The following is a 20070-nucleotide window of genomic DNA, read 5'->3' as shown; positions in this document are numbered from 1 at the left end:
AAAATAGATGAAAATTGACTTGCCTGTGTCTTTTTCTAATGCTTTAGCCAACTCATCAACAGTCATATTTGGAGAAATTGGAATCACTTTGGCATCTTTATCAAGCGGTTTTGGCTTAAAACGAACTGGATCCCGCTATCAAGAGAATTTAGAATTATTATAAGCAATAGAACTAAAGAGCATGCGCATTCTGTTAGATTTTAACATTATTTTTTATTACTATTTATAGCATTAGCAATTACAAATATTATGTATGTTATAAAATCATATTATTGAATTGGCACCCATTTATCTAAATGAGACAAGCAAAGAGTAATATGTTTGAATAACTGAGATTATAAACAAAGGAAACCATGCTGAAAATAGTTGCATAAGAAAAGTATGTTCACAGAGTTTTTGTGTCATTCAACTGACCTATACTAAGAACAAAAAAATTGAGTGATGAAGACACCACTTATTTTGCCATACATTTAGCCTTTTAATATTCAAACTGACCATATCCAGCCCAAATATTCTACATGTTTTGCTTTCACACTGGCCATAACTAGCCTCTCACTGACATTCTAAAAATAAACAATCACATCATTGAAACCTCAAAGCTATAAGATAATGAATGATTAATTCAAAACAATTTGAATAAAAAAGCATTACATTTGACGGAGTAATCGGAATGTTAAAGGATTAAATACTTCAGTAGGTCAGCTACCTTTTAGGAGTTAAAATTATTCTAACATTATTGGAAGTCATGATCAAACTTAGTCTAGTGGAGTGCATGATACATGACACTTTTGATAACTGAGCAGAAGATGTGATTGGTACAACAATGTGATACTTCTTTGATGCAATGTTTTTACATATTCTTTAGTAATTCAAATTCAACTTTAATCATCGTAAATAAAATACAAAATGAAGCACCAGTATTATTCTAGAGTTCAGGTTACAGTATCTTTTACTTGTTTCAGTCTCAGACTGTGGGCATGCTGGGGCACCATGTTGAAGAACATTAAAGTCAAATGAATTGACCCCAGTACTTATTAATTTTTAAAGCTGGGTACTATCAGTCTCTTTTGCCAAACCGCTAGGATGAAACTCTTTCTTTGAAATTTCAAGGATCTAGGAAGTAGGAGTATCTATGTTTATGGATGGATGCTGATCTATTACAAGTAACTTTTACCCTAGGAGAAATGTCAATCAGTATTGAAACCCTAGAATCACTCATCACTTGGACTTCAATGTATCTGTTCTGAACTAGGTGGACTTTAGTATTGAGAATTTGGTGTCTTGGCAATGAACACCAAGCAGTGACAGGATGTGTGCTGCTGAATTCTATACTGATTTACTAGCATCCATTCAATTTGGCAAGCTGCAGTCTCTGTAACTGATCTTTCAAAGTGTGTTGCAGCAGCATAAACACACCAACACTGGTTGTCAAGTGGCGGTGGAAGACAAACACAGACATGAACATACACACACACAGATATATATGTATACAAGCTTCTTTCAGTTTCTGTCTACCAAATCAAAATTGCCCGAGGTGCCATGCAGTGGGACTGAACTCAGAACTATGTGGTTATGAAGTAAACTCCTTACCACACAGCTGTGCCTATGCTTATACATCAGTTTTAAGATTGTTTACACTGGTATAAGTGCAAAAAAACTTCAACTGTGTATTTTTTAAATTCTATAAAGCAACTCATTTAAATGCAAATTTTCATTACATGTGTCTGTGTATGTGTGTGGGTAATTGTAGACAGTGATTCTAAATGAAGCAAATTTTATGTTTATAATTAATGCTTTAATGTGTTTATATGTAAATGCAGGTTCATAATTATTTTGAAAGGTGTACATTCAGTTATTGTTAACTGAAATCACATTTCAAATTACATATTATTAGATCAAATACATAATACAAAATATGGTTACCAAAGAGGTAAAATTACCTCTAGTAATTAAAGTAATTGAAGTTTGTTAAATGTTTTTCTTTTCTGGTTTATCCAATACACATGACCATGATAATGTATGCTGTAGTGCCATGAGATGAAGTAGAGTTATGGCAAGGCCCTTATTTCTTCTGATGTGGAGATCTACTTAAAACATGTCCAAATAAATATTCATTTATTCTATGCTCTGGCACAAGAAATAGAATCAATGTGTTGACCTTTTAATAGCAAAAGGCCTATAATCATAAGTAATCAACACAATAAAACTACAAATCTGTTTCCAGGTCTGATTAATAACTGATAGATAGACTGAGACAATGTGGAATACAACATTCTGTCTAGAAACTCCCTGCAGTGGGTTAGAAGCCACCCTGTCATTATTTCACTCAAAGAGAATTAAGTATTTGGAAAACCATTTAATGGATACAAAGTAATAAAAAACAATAGACAAGGACAATCTTTTAAAACAAATTCATGAAGAATGACTTACTTTTTTCTTCCTTTTAGCCAAGTAAACTGGAGATGACATGAAAAGCTGACGCCTTAAAACATTTCTTGAATTCAATAACACATCTGTTGATTTTATGGCCTTAAACATGACATTCTTTTCAATTTGAAGTAGCAAACTTAAGATTCTTCCATGAGCCATTTCACCCTAGATGTTAAAAGAATATAGAAAAACAAGGTAGATATAGTCTAGTCCCAATTTCATATTCTAGTGATATGCGCTGGATACTGAAACAGCATGTGAAATACCTTAAAGATATAGTAAGATAAATGCGTCATATTTAAATGGCATTCTGTAATTCATAAATAATGAAGAAAATATCAAATAGACAGAACAGGTGTCAATGTCTATTGATAGAAAATGTTGTAAAGGTTTAATATATATATATATATATATATATATATACATATATACACACATACACACGAAACAAGCAAGAGAAACACAAAATATAAGAACAAATATACTTTATGTTTAAAGTTAAATATCAGACTGAAGAAATGAGTGTGTTTTGCATTGAGCTTATCAAACTCATAGATTCATATATAAATATATTTATATGCATTTGTGTATACACACATATATATATATATATATATATATATATATATATATATATATATATATATATATATATATATATATATATGGAATACTGAACAACTAGTCAAGAGGTAGGCAATTTTTATCCTGTCGTCATCACTCAGATATGTCTGTTAGTGAGTCACTTAGTCTCAATGGTCCATTCCACCTGGCTTCAGGTAGATAATTTTGGGGGTTTTTTTTATCTTTTAGTCAGGAGAGAAGACAGTGAGAGAAAACTGGTGGGAGGGAGAAAGAAAGATACCCTCAAACTGGAAATCTGACCCAAATTCTTGCAGCAGAGTAGATTCTGTTAAAGGCATCCAAGTAACAAGGAAGTAGTATTAAACTGGTAACAGGTTTAGTTTACCATCCAAGTAAGCCATGGTGGGATTTGAAGGAAACCTGGAACAAGTACCACAAGGCACCTAGTCTAATGTGCTTACAGTTCTTGCCAATCCACTACCTTGGATTGGTAGTTTTTATTAATTCTGAATGAATAAAAGACAAAGCTGACCTCAGTGGAGTTTAAACTCAGTGTGCAGAGAGTCAGAACAAATACCATGAAGCATTGTCTGATGCTCTAACAACTCTGCCAGTTCACTACCCCAAGTAGTCGTTACTGATTGGCATAAATTCATTATTATTAACAGTAACACTGTAGTATAAGTGATTTGCTGACTTGCATTACTGAGTTCAAATTAACTTGTAATATACAGGTGTATATTCTAGATAATGATGTGTCTTTCATCTGCTTAATGCCACAGAAACTGGAGATAAGGACAAATCCAATAACACCATAGTGAACTGTGAAAGGAACTACAACTCTTCACACAGGCACACACACATACATACTCATATGTGTGTGTGTGTGTGTGTATGTATGTATAATAAAAGTAATTGCTTCTAATTTTGGTACAAGGCCAAATATTTTAGTGGGAAGATGTTAGTTAGTTAAATTGACCCCATTACTTGAGTGCTTTATTTTATTGACCCCTAGAGGAATGAAAAGCATAGTTGACCCTGATGGATTTTGAACTCAGAAGGGAGAGTTGGAGGAAATGCCACTAAGCATTTCATCCAGCATTCCAACAATCTTGCCAGCTTACAACCTTTTAAATGTTAAATGTTAGAAAAATCTTGTATCATCATCATCATACGTCTGCTTTCCATGCTAGCATGGGTTGGACGATTTGACTGAGGTCTGGCGAACCAGATGGCTGCACCAGACTCCAATCTGATCTGGCAGAGTTTCTACAGCTTGATGCCCTTCCTAATGCCAACCACTCCGAGAGTGTAGTGGGTGCTTTTACATGCCACCGGCACGAGGGCGAGTCAGGCAGTACTGGCAACAGCCATGCTCAAATGGTGCTTTTTATGTGCCACCTGCACAGGAGCCAGTCCAGCAGCACTGGCAACAACCTCGCTTGAATGTTTTTTCACGTGCCACCAGCACAAGTGCCAGTAAGGCAACGCAGGTAATGATCACACTCGAATGGTATTTTTTACATGCCACCGGCACAGAGGCCAGCTTGTTGCTCTGGCAACGATCACGCTCATATGGTACTCTAAGCGCTCCACTAGCATATTTTTACTGTTCCACTAACAGATTGGTATTTGCAAAGTTTGCATTAGCCAATCACTTTCTTTGGTTAAAAACCATAATGTTTCAAGATTGCCAATCAGACATCTACTATGTAAATTTATATTCTGTGTAAAGGAGCTATAGGTTTGAAAGTAGTTGTCCATAAATATTCTCTTTCCCACTGATTTTGAAAGAAATGTTCACACCTGCAACACAGCTAACAGATATGGGTGTATATAATTTTTTCTGTCCCATACAACTATGTTAGACCTGTTATGCTTGCAACTAGTAGACGTTTTGATAAGAATGCTCTGATACATGTATTCAGAAACATAATATTCTTTATCCAAGGGCAGTCTTTCCAATAGGTGACAATGTATATAAAGCAACAATACATTCAAAGGAAGTACCTTCAAGACATTTTGGGGGTAGCTACTGATCATATGTAATATCTTCTACATAAATGTCACATTACATTTTCACTTGCTTCTTGGTGGTTTAAAGGCTTCACTGTCTTTTATGTTCACTATTAGTTCCTGCTCTTAAATTGTAAAAGCATAATCTTTGACATGTGATGTGATGAAATGGTCACTAACCTAAAAGAGACTACACATTGTGTTATGTTAACACCTTCATTAAGTTTATGGGAGACATACATGCAAAATTTTTATTTATGTAGTGTTTCTCTTCCAGATCTTTGTTGAAGTATGCAAGTCCAATTCTGGAGGGTTAGAGGGAAAGTAATCAGGAAGTGAGTACTTCTTGAGGAGTTCACTGCAGAACTGTATGATGTTCACTTATGAACAACACCATACAGTTGGTTGATATATTTATTTTTGCTGTCAATGTTTAGTAGACACTACTAGAGTGATGCTATATGACACTCAAAGGCTGATAGACTAATCTTAAACCTCTTCCCTCCTCTTTTCCACTGTCTGTAGAAACCTGCAGTTAGTGTCAAGATCATCATCATCATCATCGTTTAATGTCTGTTTTCCATGCTAGCATGGGCTAGACGGTTCGACTGGGGTCTGGAAAGCCAGGAGGCTGCGCCAAGCTCTAGTCTGATCTGGCAGTGTTTCTACAGCTTGATGCCCTTCCTAATGCCAACCACTCCATGAGTGTAGTGGGTGCTTTTTATGTGCCACCGGCACAAGGGCCAGAGGAGGCTGGCAAACGGCCACAATTGGTTGGTGCTTTTTACATGTCACCGACACACATGCCAGTCAGGCAGCACTGGCATTGGCCACGTTCGGATGGTGCTTTTTATGTGCCACCGGAACGGGTATCACAAATACAATATCCATTTGATTTTTATTTTGATGTTGATGTACTTGACTCAATAGGTCTCCTCAAGCACAGTGGGTCACCCTACGATCCAAGGTTAGCACAGCAGGCTGTCCTACAAGCCATGAACTCACTTCATTTGTCGGGTCTTCGCAGTCACAGCATATCTCAGAAATCTTGGTCTTTCGTCATTGCCTCTGTGAGGCCCAACATGCCACCAACATGTGAAGCATGGCAGTTCGTACACATGTAATGTACAATCTACCTTTCACTCTGAGCATGAGACCCTTTGTCGCTAGTAGGGGAAGAAGCTTTCTAAACTTTGCCCAGGCTATTCTTATTCTAGTGGTAACACTCTCTCAGCACTACTAACTAAGTCTCTACCCCACTACTAACTTGGTCATTTAGGCAGCGGAAACTATCAACTACTTCTAGTTTCTCCCCTGGAGTGTGATGGAATCTATTTTCTGAGTATCTGTTATAGGTTTTAATTTCTATTAAACAGATATTCTCTAAAGACCACCAGTCAAGTTCCCCAAATGTTAATATCAGTACTGATACTGCAAATGCAATGTGAAATATTGTGTAGTAAGAGGAGATTCTGACTTACATACTTTTTAAAGCCTGGTATAATAGTCTTTGGCTATTTACTCTATCTTTGTTTATAGCATTGTCATATGATATATTTTCATTGATATCTAGATATTTGTTACACTAATTATGTTGAATAAGGATGATGGAGAGACAATGTGTTATATCCACATATAGCAAAAATCACATACCAAATGCTACTTTTTCTCTTCAAAACCAAAAGCAGTTTACTTCTGAAAGTTTCTGACTCTTTACAAAGTACAAATGTGCTCCACGTGCCACTGTAGTACCTTAGAAATGTTCCTTTCTCCCAACAAACTATTTCACGGGTTACACATTTTTACTCACACACATTGACATGTTGCATTCTTCTGACTTCTACTTTTACTACAATAGTTCATGCTGCTCTGAAACAAGCAATTTGTACAATACTCCTGCCCACCTAATGCAGCAGCTTCCTTCTTCTTATCAAACTTGCTAAATCTTACTCTGCAAATTTTGCAAAAGATATTGTCCAATTCTTACTTTCCAGAACTGCACTCCCCCTCCAAGACTTCCTCATTACTCAAGTTTTCTCCACAGACTGACATACAGAATAACAAGCTTCACTAGCCTGAGGGAGTCTGCAAAGTGGGGACATATTGGATTATGTAGTCCTACATTGTGAAGGCACATGGCTCAGGTAATGAGTTCGATTCCCAGACCAGACTATGTTTTGTGTTCTTGAGCAAGACACTTTATTTCACATTGCTCCAGTTCACTCATCTGTAGAAATGATTTGCAACGTCACTGGTTCCAAGCTGGATCGGCCTTTGCCTTTCCCTTGGATAACATCAGTAGCGTGGAGAGGGGAGGCTGGTATGCATGAGCGACTGCTGAACTTGTGCCTCAGAAGGGACAAAGGTGCAATCCATAGTCATTTATGATCGAAGGGGGCCTTTAGTCCTCCATTAGATTTGTTTATTTTAATGGTTTAGTAAAAACAATATCTGTAACCTCTTTCAGATTTGTGGAAGAAAGTTATCCTTTGAATGGAGAGCAAATGCTTGCAACAAACTGGCCTGAAATAAAAGTATCCAAGGAAAAGTAATGGTATTAAACCAGATGCTAGGTTAAATCTACCACCCAAAAACAGAAACAGTATCTCCGGCGAACTTCTACACAGCTTCTATCTCTCACATTCCACCTAGCAAGTCTTTGTACGACCTGAATCTATGATAGAAGACATTTGCTGAAAGTGCTGCGCAGGAAAATCGAATCAAGAGCGATGTCGTTGTGAGGCGAACTTCTTAACAACTAAGTCATTCCTGTCCATACAATATGTCTGGCTAAAAGAGGAAATGGTCACAACTGAAATGCCTTTGATCATAGATTTTCGCAGTTAGGATTGACATTGCAATAAACAATAAGAAACGAATGCATTCTTGATACAACAAACGGATTCATAAAAAGTAATTGTTTTCAAAATTTAATTAACTGGACTTGTACTTGTATACATGTAGTTTGGCAATCTAAAAGAAAAAATCGTAGGGTCATAATGAACACACGAATAAAGTCAAAAATTAAATTAAGAAAAACAAAACGGGACGACTGAAGTTTCTGATTCATAAAGTACACCCATGTTAAAGTGATCAAGGAAATCTATAAATTTGTTTTTAATTATTACACCCGTCTCACGAAATGGATGTAATAATAAAAATTTCACAGAAGGAAAAATACCACCTAATTCTTTTCCTTTTTCCTTCTCCATGAGGGAAGTGATATCTATTCCGAAAGTTCACGGACCAAAGATTGCACCAGCCTCGTGAGACAAGTTTATAATAGCAAAAAATTACTGCAAAAATATCCCACAGATTGACATATACTAATCTGAATAACAGAGACAGGATGATCACAACGAGAACGTATTTGATCATATGCCTGTTCGATTAGAACGTACCACAAGACGAACAGAATCGTATGTGTACACATGGAAATGTAGATTTAGATCAGTCGTACGGCCCATTTCTCGAAAAAAAGTTGCACATGTTTGAATTAGATTGACAACAAACTTTTTATTTATTGTATTTTAATAGGATGTATAACTACTTGCTGCATTATGAGTTTTATTTTCGTTCGTTGACTAAGAATGAATTTAACTTGTCAACATAGAGCAAAGTGTAACCTTAACTTTGAAAAGCTTTCGTTGTTCATTCTACGTATCTCAACCGAAGCCGAACTTTCAAGGTGACCGTAGAAAAATATTAGACAATAAGATGAAATATCGTTGAACAGCTTAGAACTGTTCATATTTTCTATTTATCCTAACTAAATCCAATGCATAAAAATGTTTTGGGGTTTTTTTTCAAGAAAAAACTGAAAAACGAAACTTTACCTAATGTTTATCTTTGATTCTCAACAAGTAACTTGAAGGTATTTGTCTTTCTGGTCGCAAAAACAGAATGCTATTACCGTGAAAAAAAAATAAAAAAACAAAAATCAAACTGTGCGTTTTCTAAAAGAAATGATATAGTATGGCACTTTAATAGTAATAAATCCAGGCCCAGTTGCCATCTACAGGACAAGAAAAACGTGACATTAACTGGAAGTAGACATCTTGTATATTTAGTTTCGGTGTTGACTCTAAAAAGTTCCCTCTGTATAATTGATTATTGCAAATCATTTGTGTGTATGGTGTAAAAAATGAGTGTAGAACAAAAACCCTCTCCGTAAAAATATAAGTTCATGGAATTCCGTGATTAAATATAACCTACGTTAAAATATGCTTCAAATCTCAGTGAATATATTTCAGTTTATTAAAGGGCACTGGATTAATTATTCTTACCAATTCAAGATTTTTTCCTGTCCACGAAGATATACACGAATTATTTGCATTCCTTCTGCAGTACACACACACACACACACACTCTCTCTCTCTCTCTCTCTCTCTCTCTCTCTCTCTCAGGCACATCACCTCCAAGACTTAACTGAACGTGTCTTTCTTTTCTAGGATGCTAGGGTGTGTTATGAAGGAGATTTGGCTGTTATTTCAAGCAAGTCAATCGACCAGATATAAGCTTCTTTGTTGGCTTGTTCCCTCTAACAGCTGTCTACTGCTCCTGGCAACAGACGGGAAGCATTCCCAGTCGTCTGAGCTAGGGAATGGTGATGCTGTTGAGAAAGGATCCAAACAAAGAGGATATGATTGAAAACTTCAGGCTCATAACTCTACTCAACACAGAATTAAAGATTTTAGCTAAGATACTTACTAAGAGGCTAGCGCTTGTTGTCAATAGTATAGTCGAGTATGCAAAAACCTGTGCGATCCCTGATAGATCTATCCATAACAATCTCTACCTCATGCGATACATTATAGAACGGGTTGGGAATGGATCTGGCTTGGGGGGGACCACTGGCCAATTTGGACCAGTCCAAAACTTTTAACAGGGTGGACCATCGCTATCTGGTGTCTGTCCTAAAAGCTGTCAGTTTTGGTCCATCCTCAGAGGCTGGATGACCACAATATATAGTGGCATCTGCTTAGTTGTCAAACTGAATGGCCACCACTCGGAACCTTTCAGTATTGAACGCTCGGTATGCCAAGGATGCCCCCTCTCCCTGCTTTTGTATATATTAGCTTAAGAACCCTTGCTGCAAAGATCGAGAATTTGAGGAATATCCCACTGGAATTATGTCACAGGAGAGCTGTGTCTGCATATGCAGACGATGTCAATGTCATGGTGTCAGACTCTTCAGACATAGAAAAGATCAACACAATATCAGGAATGCACAGGAGCACTCGTAAATCAGGACAAGTAAGCTAACGAGCAGCGATTTCTGTTGCTGGATGGAGAGGGTCTGGTGAAAGTGATTGGAATCTGGTTCAGACCAGATCTTCAAGTAGATAGGAACTGGAAAGAGGTCATGAGTAGGGTGGCCAAGCTCATCCAGAAATGGGCAGAAAGGAAGCTGTCTTTGAAAGGCTGGATAGAATTAGCGAATGCATATATCACCTCACTAGTGTAAAGCTGCCTGGAGCTGTTGTACCTTGTCCTAAGAAATCTCTGACCAGACTAGAGTGCTTGCTTTTCCGATTCTCATGGAATCCCACTAATCAGAAAATCCATCTGCTGTCAACACCCACACCCTGGTGGTTTTGGGATGCCATCTTTAATGATGCAGCACCATGCTTTGAGGCTGTTGTACTTACAGAAATATCTATATCACTGCAATGATGAGGACAACAACAAAAATGAGGGTAAATTAATGTGGGTGTCTTTTGTGTGACATGTCTTTCTGCAGCTCATCTCTTAGACAGAGCTACAGTCATGGGTCAAACGTAGACCAAGGGTGGGTGTTTGGCATCTAGAATGTTGTTAGGTGCTCACTGGATTGTACCAGCTAGCCAAAACTGTTAGTGGGAAAACAACCCAAGATTTCAATAGGGCGCTAGTTGAATACATGAGTGATGATGGCCTAGGATTAAATCTAGGCGTTAATGAGAACAGTCTGAGTAGTCTTTTCCAGAGGACCTTTGGGTTGTAGATCATGGACAATTTCCAAAAATCATTGACTTAGCAGTGCTACAGGGGGGCATTGCTTGGTCGAGACAAGCTCTTCAGGCATGGAAGTGCCAGCAGCTGAACCTGCCCGAGATGCTTGCAGGGGAACAAAATTGTCCTGCATGCAATAATTCAGTGTCCATGCATTAGAGGGTTGTGGGATTGTGTAGAGCAGCTGTTGTCACGTGTAAGACGAATTTAGCTATCTGCCAAGTGTATAGTGAAGGTAGACGCACCACCTTCTCTTAGCAGAGAAGGAAGGCAGATCTTTCTCTGTTCAGTGGCTGTGGCCAAAAGGGCTGTGTGGTGGACCCGTCTGAAAGGTTTGAAGACAGGTACATTACTATCTGGTGAAGCCCTCATCAATTTCTTCAAATATCATTTGAAGAGGAAGGTTAGGGTAGAGAAGGAGGTGCTGCCTTCTAGCATGTTTATCAAAAGATGGTTGACAGTGGCAAGACTGGTGAGACTGAATTGATTTACTCTGAATATGCTTTTCTAAGCAGGCGGAAAGAAACTGGAAGAGGGTACTTCTCCATGCCTCGGAGATGGCAGAGTAATCTAGGACTTTGGTGTGGGGTTTACCCCGGATTATTCTAAGTGGACTGCTCCGCTATTGGGATTCTATTTATTTCTCTACTTTGTATTATATATCCTCTGTTACATCCTTTAATGTGGTAGTATCTCCTTTTGATTGATGTTAACCCTACATGTTTTTGTAATTTTTTTTTGTGCTGTAACTCGTCTTTCGATATTGTCCTCCATATCTTGGGGCCTTGTGGCCAATAAAAGAAATCATTATTATTATTTTCAAATTCCGCCGAGGTCGACTTTGCCTTTCATCGTTTCGGGGTCGATAAAATAAGTACCAGTTGAACACTGGAGTCGATGTAATCGACTCGTCTCCTCCCCGAAAATTGCTGCCCTTGTGGCAAAATTTGACCCCCCCCCTCATCATCATCATCATTATTATAGATTTTATAGAATTTATTCCGGAAATAGTTTCCTAATTAAAAAAACAATTCTGTAAATTTAAATTTCACAATTTTCGAGCAAATTGGAATGTTAAGAAACCATAAATTGCAAGTAAAAAATCGTATGTTTCCGACTACAAATTTAAAAATTGAAAATACTCTTAATTATTTAAAATTTTTCAAAATTTAATTACTTAAACAAAAATATCGCAGAAAAATATTAAAAATAAGGAAAAAAATTGAAGTTGGCGGCTTTTCAGTCAATCGACGAGATTAATTGGCGGCAGAAAAAACAATGGAAGGTAAGCTATTGACTTTGTGGATAAGTTCTTTTTATTATCATGAGCAACTGCAATAACAAAACTCTCCTTATTTTAATTGCGAACAGAGTTTTTTATAAGGAATATTTTCGAATACAAATAGTTTTTATTTGATTCCTTAAAGATGAGATTTTTTATAATTACGACTTTCTTTGAAAACCTTAAAGCTGCATTTTGTAATGGTTACGTTGGTTCTACAATTTTACTTCAAGATATATTTTAGTTCAGTCAATGAATTAAAGAAATTTTTTTTATCGTAATCAATTATATGATAATTGGCTCTAATTGTAGAAACCTAGAACATATTGTACTAATTCATTTTCTACAAATTTGACAAGCTGTTTTAAAACTTCTTAAGGATAAAAAGTTAATAACAAATGCAAGCAAAATAATTTATGGAGTTCAAAAACTCCTTTATTTATATACTTCGTCGTCTTTGGAGTTGAAAACATTGAAGAATGGAATACTAAAACGTTTATCACTCAAGTTATTTTCTTCACTGGAATTGAAAGAAAAATCAAACTGATGCTTTCCATTATTTAATATATCAGCAAAAGAAAAGGTTTTCATGATTTACTTAAAAATTGCTGAAAACATTAATGAAAGAATATATGCTAGAAAGCACTCATGACCTAAGATATTTTAATTGGAGAAAGTGAACGAATACCATACTTAGATGCCTTCATTATTTCATGTAGCTATTCTACGAAAAATATTTTAATCGTTTTTGTATTTTATTATGTACAAAAATACGTAGTCTTAAGAGAAAGAAGTCAGAAGATGAGGTAAAGGAAATTTTGTATGAGTGAAGGTCATAGGTCATCACATCATCCCAAATCTCCCTTTCCGAATGTCTTATCTTTGTGCAATATCATCAAAAAATGTTTGTGACTTTCATTGCTTAAAAAGTAACCCCTTTAATCAACAGATAGCTCCAACATGTAATTTTCTTTCGAAAATAGTCAATGAACAATAATATTATAAACAGCATTATCAAAATGTCTCCTTTTTGCAATTGGCGCGCTACCAGCCGATTGGACTTCTTGAATTGAGCTCTTTTTATTTTTACGTAATTCATTTTTTATTTGACTGAATTCATCAGTATTTCAAATGGACTGAATTCACCAGTATTTCAAAATTTCATAAACGTTTATCTTATTTAATTTTTTAAAAATTATCTTGCAAGGAACTAAAGAAAAATCTTTTTATTTCAATTCTAATGAAATAATTTTATGTTTATATTACAATTTTCATCTCATTCTTATATTTTCATTCAAATAACATTTTTTATTAAACTTAGTTTGTGGATAATAATTACAAATATTTGGTTCTTGAAAGAGGAAAGACAAATGTCTGCTGTGGTTACAAGTCGATTTTTTTATTGCCCGCAGAGGGCTAAACATAGAGGCGACGGTTAACTTTCAGTTTTTGACCCGAGCAAAAATATGAAAAAATTAGTGTAATAGGTGTAAAACAACATGTAGTAAAAGAATATGGAAAAAAAATGTGCGCTGGCGAACCGGGGGTGGGGAGGACTCGGAAAATTCACATCGGGAGTGTTCCGAGTCCTCTCGCCACTTTCCCGTTTGTCGGTGCAATTTTTTTCTTCATATTCGTTTACTACACATTATTTTACACATATTTCACTATTTTTGGTTAATGTTTACAACATGACTCGGAAACGAAAATTAGAAAAATCTAGTGCAATGGGTGTAAAAAAAAATCTGTAGGAAAGATCCGAATTTTCCCCTCATAACTTTTAGGAAAAGGGGGGGGTCAATGAAATTTTATAGAAATACCTTTCAAACTGCATACATTAGGATTAGGAAGAAATTTGTGGGGAAAATCTTTTCCAAGCGGATGGGGAGAGGACTTCGGAAAATTCACAAGATCCAAGTTTTTCCCTTGTAACTCTTAGGAAAATGTGTTTTTTTGTTTTTGAAATTTTGCTTAAATACCTTTAAACGTCATGCATTACGATTATAAAGTAACTTGTAGGGGAAATCTTGAGGTGGCGAGAGGACTTTCGGAAAACCCCCAAGATCCGAATTTTTCTTCGTTATATTCCGAAATCAAATTCAACTTTTTACAGATATCCTAGTGTAGAACTACTATACTACATAGTGTTTATTACTACCCACTTTCAGTAATTTTTAATTTTTTGGCTTCAATTTTGTGTCATTTTATCTTCAATTGTTTTTGCACATTTTTAACCCTTCCGTTGTACTCATTTTTTTTTTTTCATGTTCGTTTCCTACGCATTTTTTTACACCCATTGCACTATTTTTTCCTGATTTTCGTTTCCTGGTTAAGTTGTAAACATTAACCTTTTTTTTTTTTTTTTTTCAATTTTTGTGACGGGGTGGGGGTGCAAACTCGGATAATTCACACGGTCCAGTAACCCAACTTCGACACCCAGCCACCCCCACAAAAAGTGCAATATGTGTAAAATAATTTGTATTAAACGAATATGAAAAAAAATGAACGTGAGGAGGAGGGCTGGGGAAATTCACACGATCCAATTTTTTCCTCAAGAAAATGGATATTCTTCCCAACCACACAGTTCTGGGTTCAGTACCACTGCATGGCACCTAGGGAAAGTGTCTTCAACTATAAGCCTGGGATCGATCAATGCATCCTGGAGGCCGAAGGTAGCATTTCAGAGGAAAAAATTATCTATGCTATAAATGAAGATGAAAATAAAAAATTTGCACACACAATTTCTTCTATTCTGTCTTCTGCAGAATAGTATTAACAGAAACAATTGCAGCGTATATGTTTGTAAGCCATTCAAGAAGACACATATAAAAAAAAAAACTGTTAGTTTCACAGCAACATTTAAATCTCAATATTTTCGTTGCTTTGAAAATGTGACTTGTTCACTGACTAAACAGATGCAGCACGAATTTTTGTCAGGGTTTTTTCGTGGCTTCAAAGAACGAAAATATTTAGACACAAATGAAATTTAAATGTTGCAGTGAAACTAACGGTTTTTGTTGTTTGGGAATTGCTTACAAACATCTTAAACAGTGCAAATTCTTTTAAATATTCATCCTTATCCTGCCACTAATTACAAAACTTTCCACTGTTTTTCAATTTTTTCATTTGATTCTCTATATGGACAGATCATGTTATTAAAATAAATTATCTTTAACATTCCTTTAAATTGTTGTGAGAAAAAAAATTTACCAATAGAGAATGATGTTATAGAAATAATCTATACTCTGTGGATTGTCCATTTCTTGGGCATGAACAGCAAGTCCGTTTCTTGGGCATGAACAGCAAGTCCGTTTCTTGGGCATGAACAGCAAGTCCGTTTCTTGGGCATGAACAGCAAGTCTGTTTCTTGGGCATGAACAGCAAGTCCGTTTCTTGGGCATGAACAGCAAGTCCGTTTCTTGGGCATGAACAGCAAGTCCGTTTCTTGGGCATGACAGCAAGTCCGTTTTTGGGCATGAACAGCAAGTCCGTTTCTTGGGCATGAACAGCAAGTCCGTTTCTTGGGCATGAACAGCAAGTCCGTTTCTTGGGCATGAACAGCAAGTCCGTTTCTTGGGCATGAACAGCAAGTCCGTTTCTGGGCATGAACAGCAAGTCCGTTCTTGGGCATGAACAGCAAGTCCGTTTCTTGGGCATGAACAGCAAGTCCGTTTCTTGGGCATGAACAGCAAGTCCGTTTCTTGGGCATGAACAGCAAGTCCGTTTCTTGGGCATGAACAGCAAGTCCGTTTCTTGGGCATGAACAGCAAGTCCGTTTCTTGGGCATGAACAGCAAGTCCGTTTCTTGGGCATGAACAGCAAGTCCGTTTCTTGGGCATGAACAGCAAGTCCGTTTCTTGGGCATGAACAGCAAGTCCGTTTCTTGGGCATGAACAGCAAGTCCGTTTCTTGGGCATGAACAGCAAGTCCGTTTCTTGGGCATGAACAGCAAGTCCGTTTCTTGGGCATGAACAGCAAGTCCGTTTCTTGGGCATGAACAACAAGTTCGTTTCTTGGGCATGAACAACAAGTCCGTTTCTTGGGTATGAACAAGTTCATGGGTATAAACAACACATCCTCATATATATTTTCCTTTTCTCAGTATTTTTCTCCCATTAAACATTGAAGTGCCATCCATTGGTGGAATATAAGTAATAATAAAACAGAAACCATGGGAATAGAATTGAGTCTGTAATGAATTTTCCAAAGCCCCTGTGTACGTTTTATATTCTTGTGAGCCGTCTACCTGCACTTTAGCTCTATAAACAATTCTTTTTTCATGACATTTACCTTCCAACGGACAAGTCTTATCTTTGTAGTTGCACTTTCTCAGATTAGATTCGGCACTGTAGTTGTTTGTAATAATTTTTGTGTATACTGGTTAATAAAAGAGGCGAAGTTTTTGCAAAAAGGGTAGATAATATTCGGTGTTCTCCTATTAAATATTCTATAGAAATTATGGCTACATTGAAAAGTCTTTTGTTTTGTCAGAGTTTATGAAGGTCTTATCCAAGTTCTTTATGTCTCTAATTTTTTCCTTCATATCTCTCTGGAGTTGGTTGTTGAATTTGCAGAATTTAATTTTTCTAATAAGCCCAAAAAGGTCTTTTTCAAAGGCTTCCAATTCCGAAATAGATGGTGGGTTTTTGGAAGATTTAAGTCCGTATTTGTTTCCATTAGATTTCTGCTTTGTATCAAAGAAGAAGGCTTTCCATCTCATTCTTTAAATAAACTCCTCCGTTTACCTCTGGTATTCGAGTGCTATTTTTTCCACCTTGTTTTGCATTTATGTGCTTAATTTGGTGTAACCCGATCCTTTTTTAGAAAGTTTGAGCGACTCTCCACAAGTAGGAAGAAACAGCTGAAATAAATGGAACTTTACCCATTGGATTTTTCTGTAAAAAATACACCCATCACAGCACAGAAGCAATACCTCAAGAAACTTATTGAAAAAAATGGAAGAGTTTATTTGATGAATGATATGGAAAGCGTTCTTTTTGATTCAAAGCAGAAATCTAATGGAAGCAAATATGGACTTAAATCTTCCAAAAATCCACCACCTATTTCAGATTTCAAAAAATCTGGTTCAAAGGGATTAGACATAAGCATAACTGCAAATTTATGCAGTTTGATATTGTCAATTTTTACCCATCAATATCTAGGCCTTTGCTTCTAAAAGCATTCAGAAATAGATATTAACCTGCATGCAAAGAAATCCCTTCTTTTTTATGATGATTCCACCTGGGTCAAAAAGAGTGAGGATTCTCATTTCAATGTACCAATGGGGGCATATGATGGGGCAGAGTTGTGTATGCTTATAGGAACTTATATTTTGCATAATCTGCATCTAGAATTCCCTTTATAAATGCAGGATTATACAGGGATGACAGTCTTATAGTCACCCATGATTTAAATAACCTTAGGAAGAATTTGATTACTTTCTTCCAAAGAATGGGCTTATGGCTTACAATAGAAAGTAACCTTAATAACGTAGATTTTTTAGATATCAACTTAGATTTGCTATTAGATAAATTTAAATCCTACTGTAAGCCCAATGAAAAGCTATGTTATATTAGCAAAGAATCTAATCATCCATCCGTAATTCTTAAGAACCTAGTTAGCAATGTAGGAAGGCGAATATCCTCTACTTCTTCAGATGAGACAGCATTTCAAAATGCCATGCCATATTACAATAATGCATTAACCCTTTTGATACTAACCCGGCTGTAGCCAGCTGAAAAATGTCAACGGATAAAATGCTGTATGGGTAAAATGTTTTGACACTCGGAAAACTTTGACTGTCACATTTGAATTTGATTTTACACGTTATAGTTACTTTGCTTTACAATGCTAGTGCATATTTTGACTTCACATTTAAGAAAGCCTTCGACTGTTTTACAAATTTAAGCTGAAGCTTCGCCGAGGTTTATTTTTATTATTTACTCAAGCATTTAATTATGTTATATCAAATTATTGTGCAATTTCCTTATTTTAACATTTTAAGATTATATGCACCAGACGGTCTTTCTTTAAATTGTTTATGCATATAGATAGATATAACTATAGGGGTATCAAATTATTGGATCAGGTGATGAAAGTTACAGAGAGGGTTATAGCTCAACTAATTAGGGAGGGAATTAGCCTAGACGAGATGCAGTTTGGTTTTGTGTCAGGCAGAAGCATTATTGATGTTATATTTCTGGTAAGGCAACTGCAGGAGAAATATCTAGCCAAAGATAAACCTCTGTACTTTGTTGACTTGGAGAAAGTCTTTGACAGGGTCCCTCAATCCCTTATCTAGTGGTCAGTGTGAAAACTGGGGATAGACAAGTGATTGGTAAGAGCTGTACAAGCCCTGTACAGGGATGCCATCAGTAAGGTGAGGGTTGGCAATGAGTATAGTGAAGAATTCTGAGTAGAAGTAGGAGTTCACCAAGGATCAGTCCTCAGCCCCCTCTTATTCATTATAGTCCTCCAGGCAATAACAGGAATTCAAGACAGGCTGCCCCTAGGAGCTCCTCTATGCTGATGACCTTGCCCTAATAGCCAAGTCACTGCCAGAACTAGAGACGAAGTTTAGGGTGTGGAAGTGAGGTTTGGAATCGAAGGGCCTTAGGGTGAACCTAGCAAAAACCAAAGTCTTAGTAAGTAGGAAAGCTGTCAAACCACAATCCCCTTCAGGTAGATGGCCCTACTCGATCTATAGGAAAGTGGAATACACACAAACTAGTACATAAATACAAATATTTATGTATTTATATACTATTTTGTGTGTATTCCACTGATGAGGCAAAGCCTTTCTTATGCAAAGCCAGAAATCTGGGATCTGGATTTATCCAATAATTTTTTGCTAGTTTATCTCTTTGTCTTCTCTCCTGGTGCTGTATGAACATTTAATGTGATTTTAGAGTCAAGTTTTGGCTGCTATATCTAGCATGGTGGTATCTTTTAGATACCCCTGTTTGTGTTCAGATTGTCCTTGCTCAGGGGCCATCCGTACTCCTATTTGTGCTGTAAACAGGGATAATCTCTCTTCACTCCTTTGCGCCACATGGGCTCAACTTTCCTCCCTCCCCTTTACACCTGCTTCCTCCCACCCACCTCTCTTCTCTTCACTCCTACTCACCTTCCCCTTCATTGTCACCCCTCCCCCATAACCCCACCCCTATACATTCCAACTCCATCTTCCCTGTCCTTCCCATCCCTTACTCCCCCTCCCACATACCTCACCTCTGCCTACCCACATACCCCATCTCTACCCCCACCCTCAGCCTAACCCACACCCCACCCTTGCTTTCCCCTTTCTTGTTTCTCCCACCTCCCAACACCATCACACCACTACACCATACACCACCATATACAACACATCACACCACGATGCACACACTAGCACTGACCACTTCCCAACCTCACATTTACACATACACACACGCACATGTCAAGGTCACTAGCCCTCTTCCACATGCACATACTACTCTCTTATACACATGGATGCACACCTTCGTTTTGGGATCACTACTACTTTATTATCTCCCCTTCTTCCTAGCTCTCCTGTGTGACCCTTCTGTTCAGCATTCGCCATGATAGATCGCTAGCCACTACACCTTCTTTATTTTCTCTCCTTGTTTCTTTCTGTGTTCCTTTCTGTGGAAGAGCGTAGGCTCGAAACGTTAAAGACATTTTCGCTTTCTTAGTGAAAGTTGGTTCCATAATTTGGTTTTAACTCTTGGAGCAGATATTTCACTACAATTATCCTTTATCTA

General features: G+C 36.9%; 2 protein-coding genes across 4 annotated transcripts in view; one reads left to right on the top strand and one right to left on the bottom strand.

Annotated features, from left to right (window-relative positions):
- LOC115217106 (translation initiation factor IF-2, mitochondrial) overlaps positions 1 to 9102 on the bottom strand; it is a 39444-nt gene extending 30342 nt beyond the window's left edge. The window contains exons 1-3 of one of the 2 annotated variants that reach the window (XM_029786706.2): positions 8868 to 9102; positions 2431 to 2595; positions 24 to 135 (exon numbers count right to left, since the gene is read on the bottom strand). In XM_029786706.2, the coding sequence (XP_029642566.1) occupies positions 24 to 135; positions 2431 to 2589 (271 nt within the window). In that variant the 5' untranslated portion in view covers positions 2590 to 2595; positions 8868 to 9102. Of the gene's footprint in view, positions 1 to 23; positions 136 to 2426; positions 2596 to 8867 lie in introns of those variants that run through there. The other variant, XM_036507555.1, reaches the window with a different exon arrangement.
- A 3200-nt stretch (positions 9103 to 12302) lies between these two features.
- LOC118765447 overlaps positions 12303 to 20070 on the top strand; it is a 36692-nt gene continuing 28924 nt past the window's right edge. For both annotated transcript variants that reach the window (XM_036507557.1, XM_036507556.1), the window contains exon 1: positions 12303 to 12310. In XM_036507557.1, coding sequence (XP_036363450.1) covers positions 12304 to 12310 — 7 coding nt within the window. In that variant the 5' untranslated portion in view covers position 12303. The remainder of the gene's footprint in view (positions 12311 to 20070) is intronic.

This window comes from Octopus sinensis, linkage group LG11 (genome assembly GCF_006345805.1).
Source record: "Octopus sinensis linkage group LG11, ASM634580v1, whole genome shotgun sequence".
NCBI classification, from domain to species: Eukaryota; Metazoa; Mollusca; class Cephalopoda; order Octopoda; family Octopodidae; genus Octopus; species Octopus sinensis.
The sequence above is the reverse complement of the archived record's forward strand: the minus strand, read 5'-3'. Positions and strand labels throughout refer to the sequence as shown.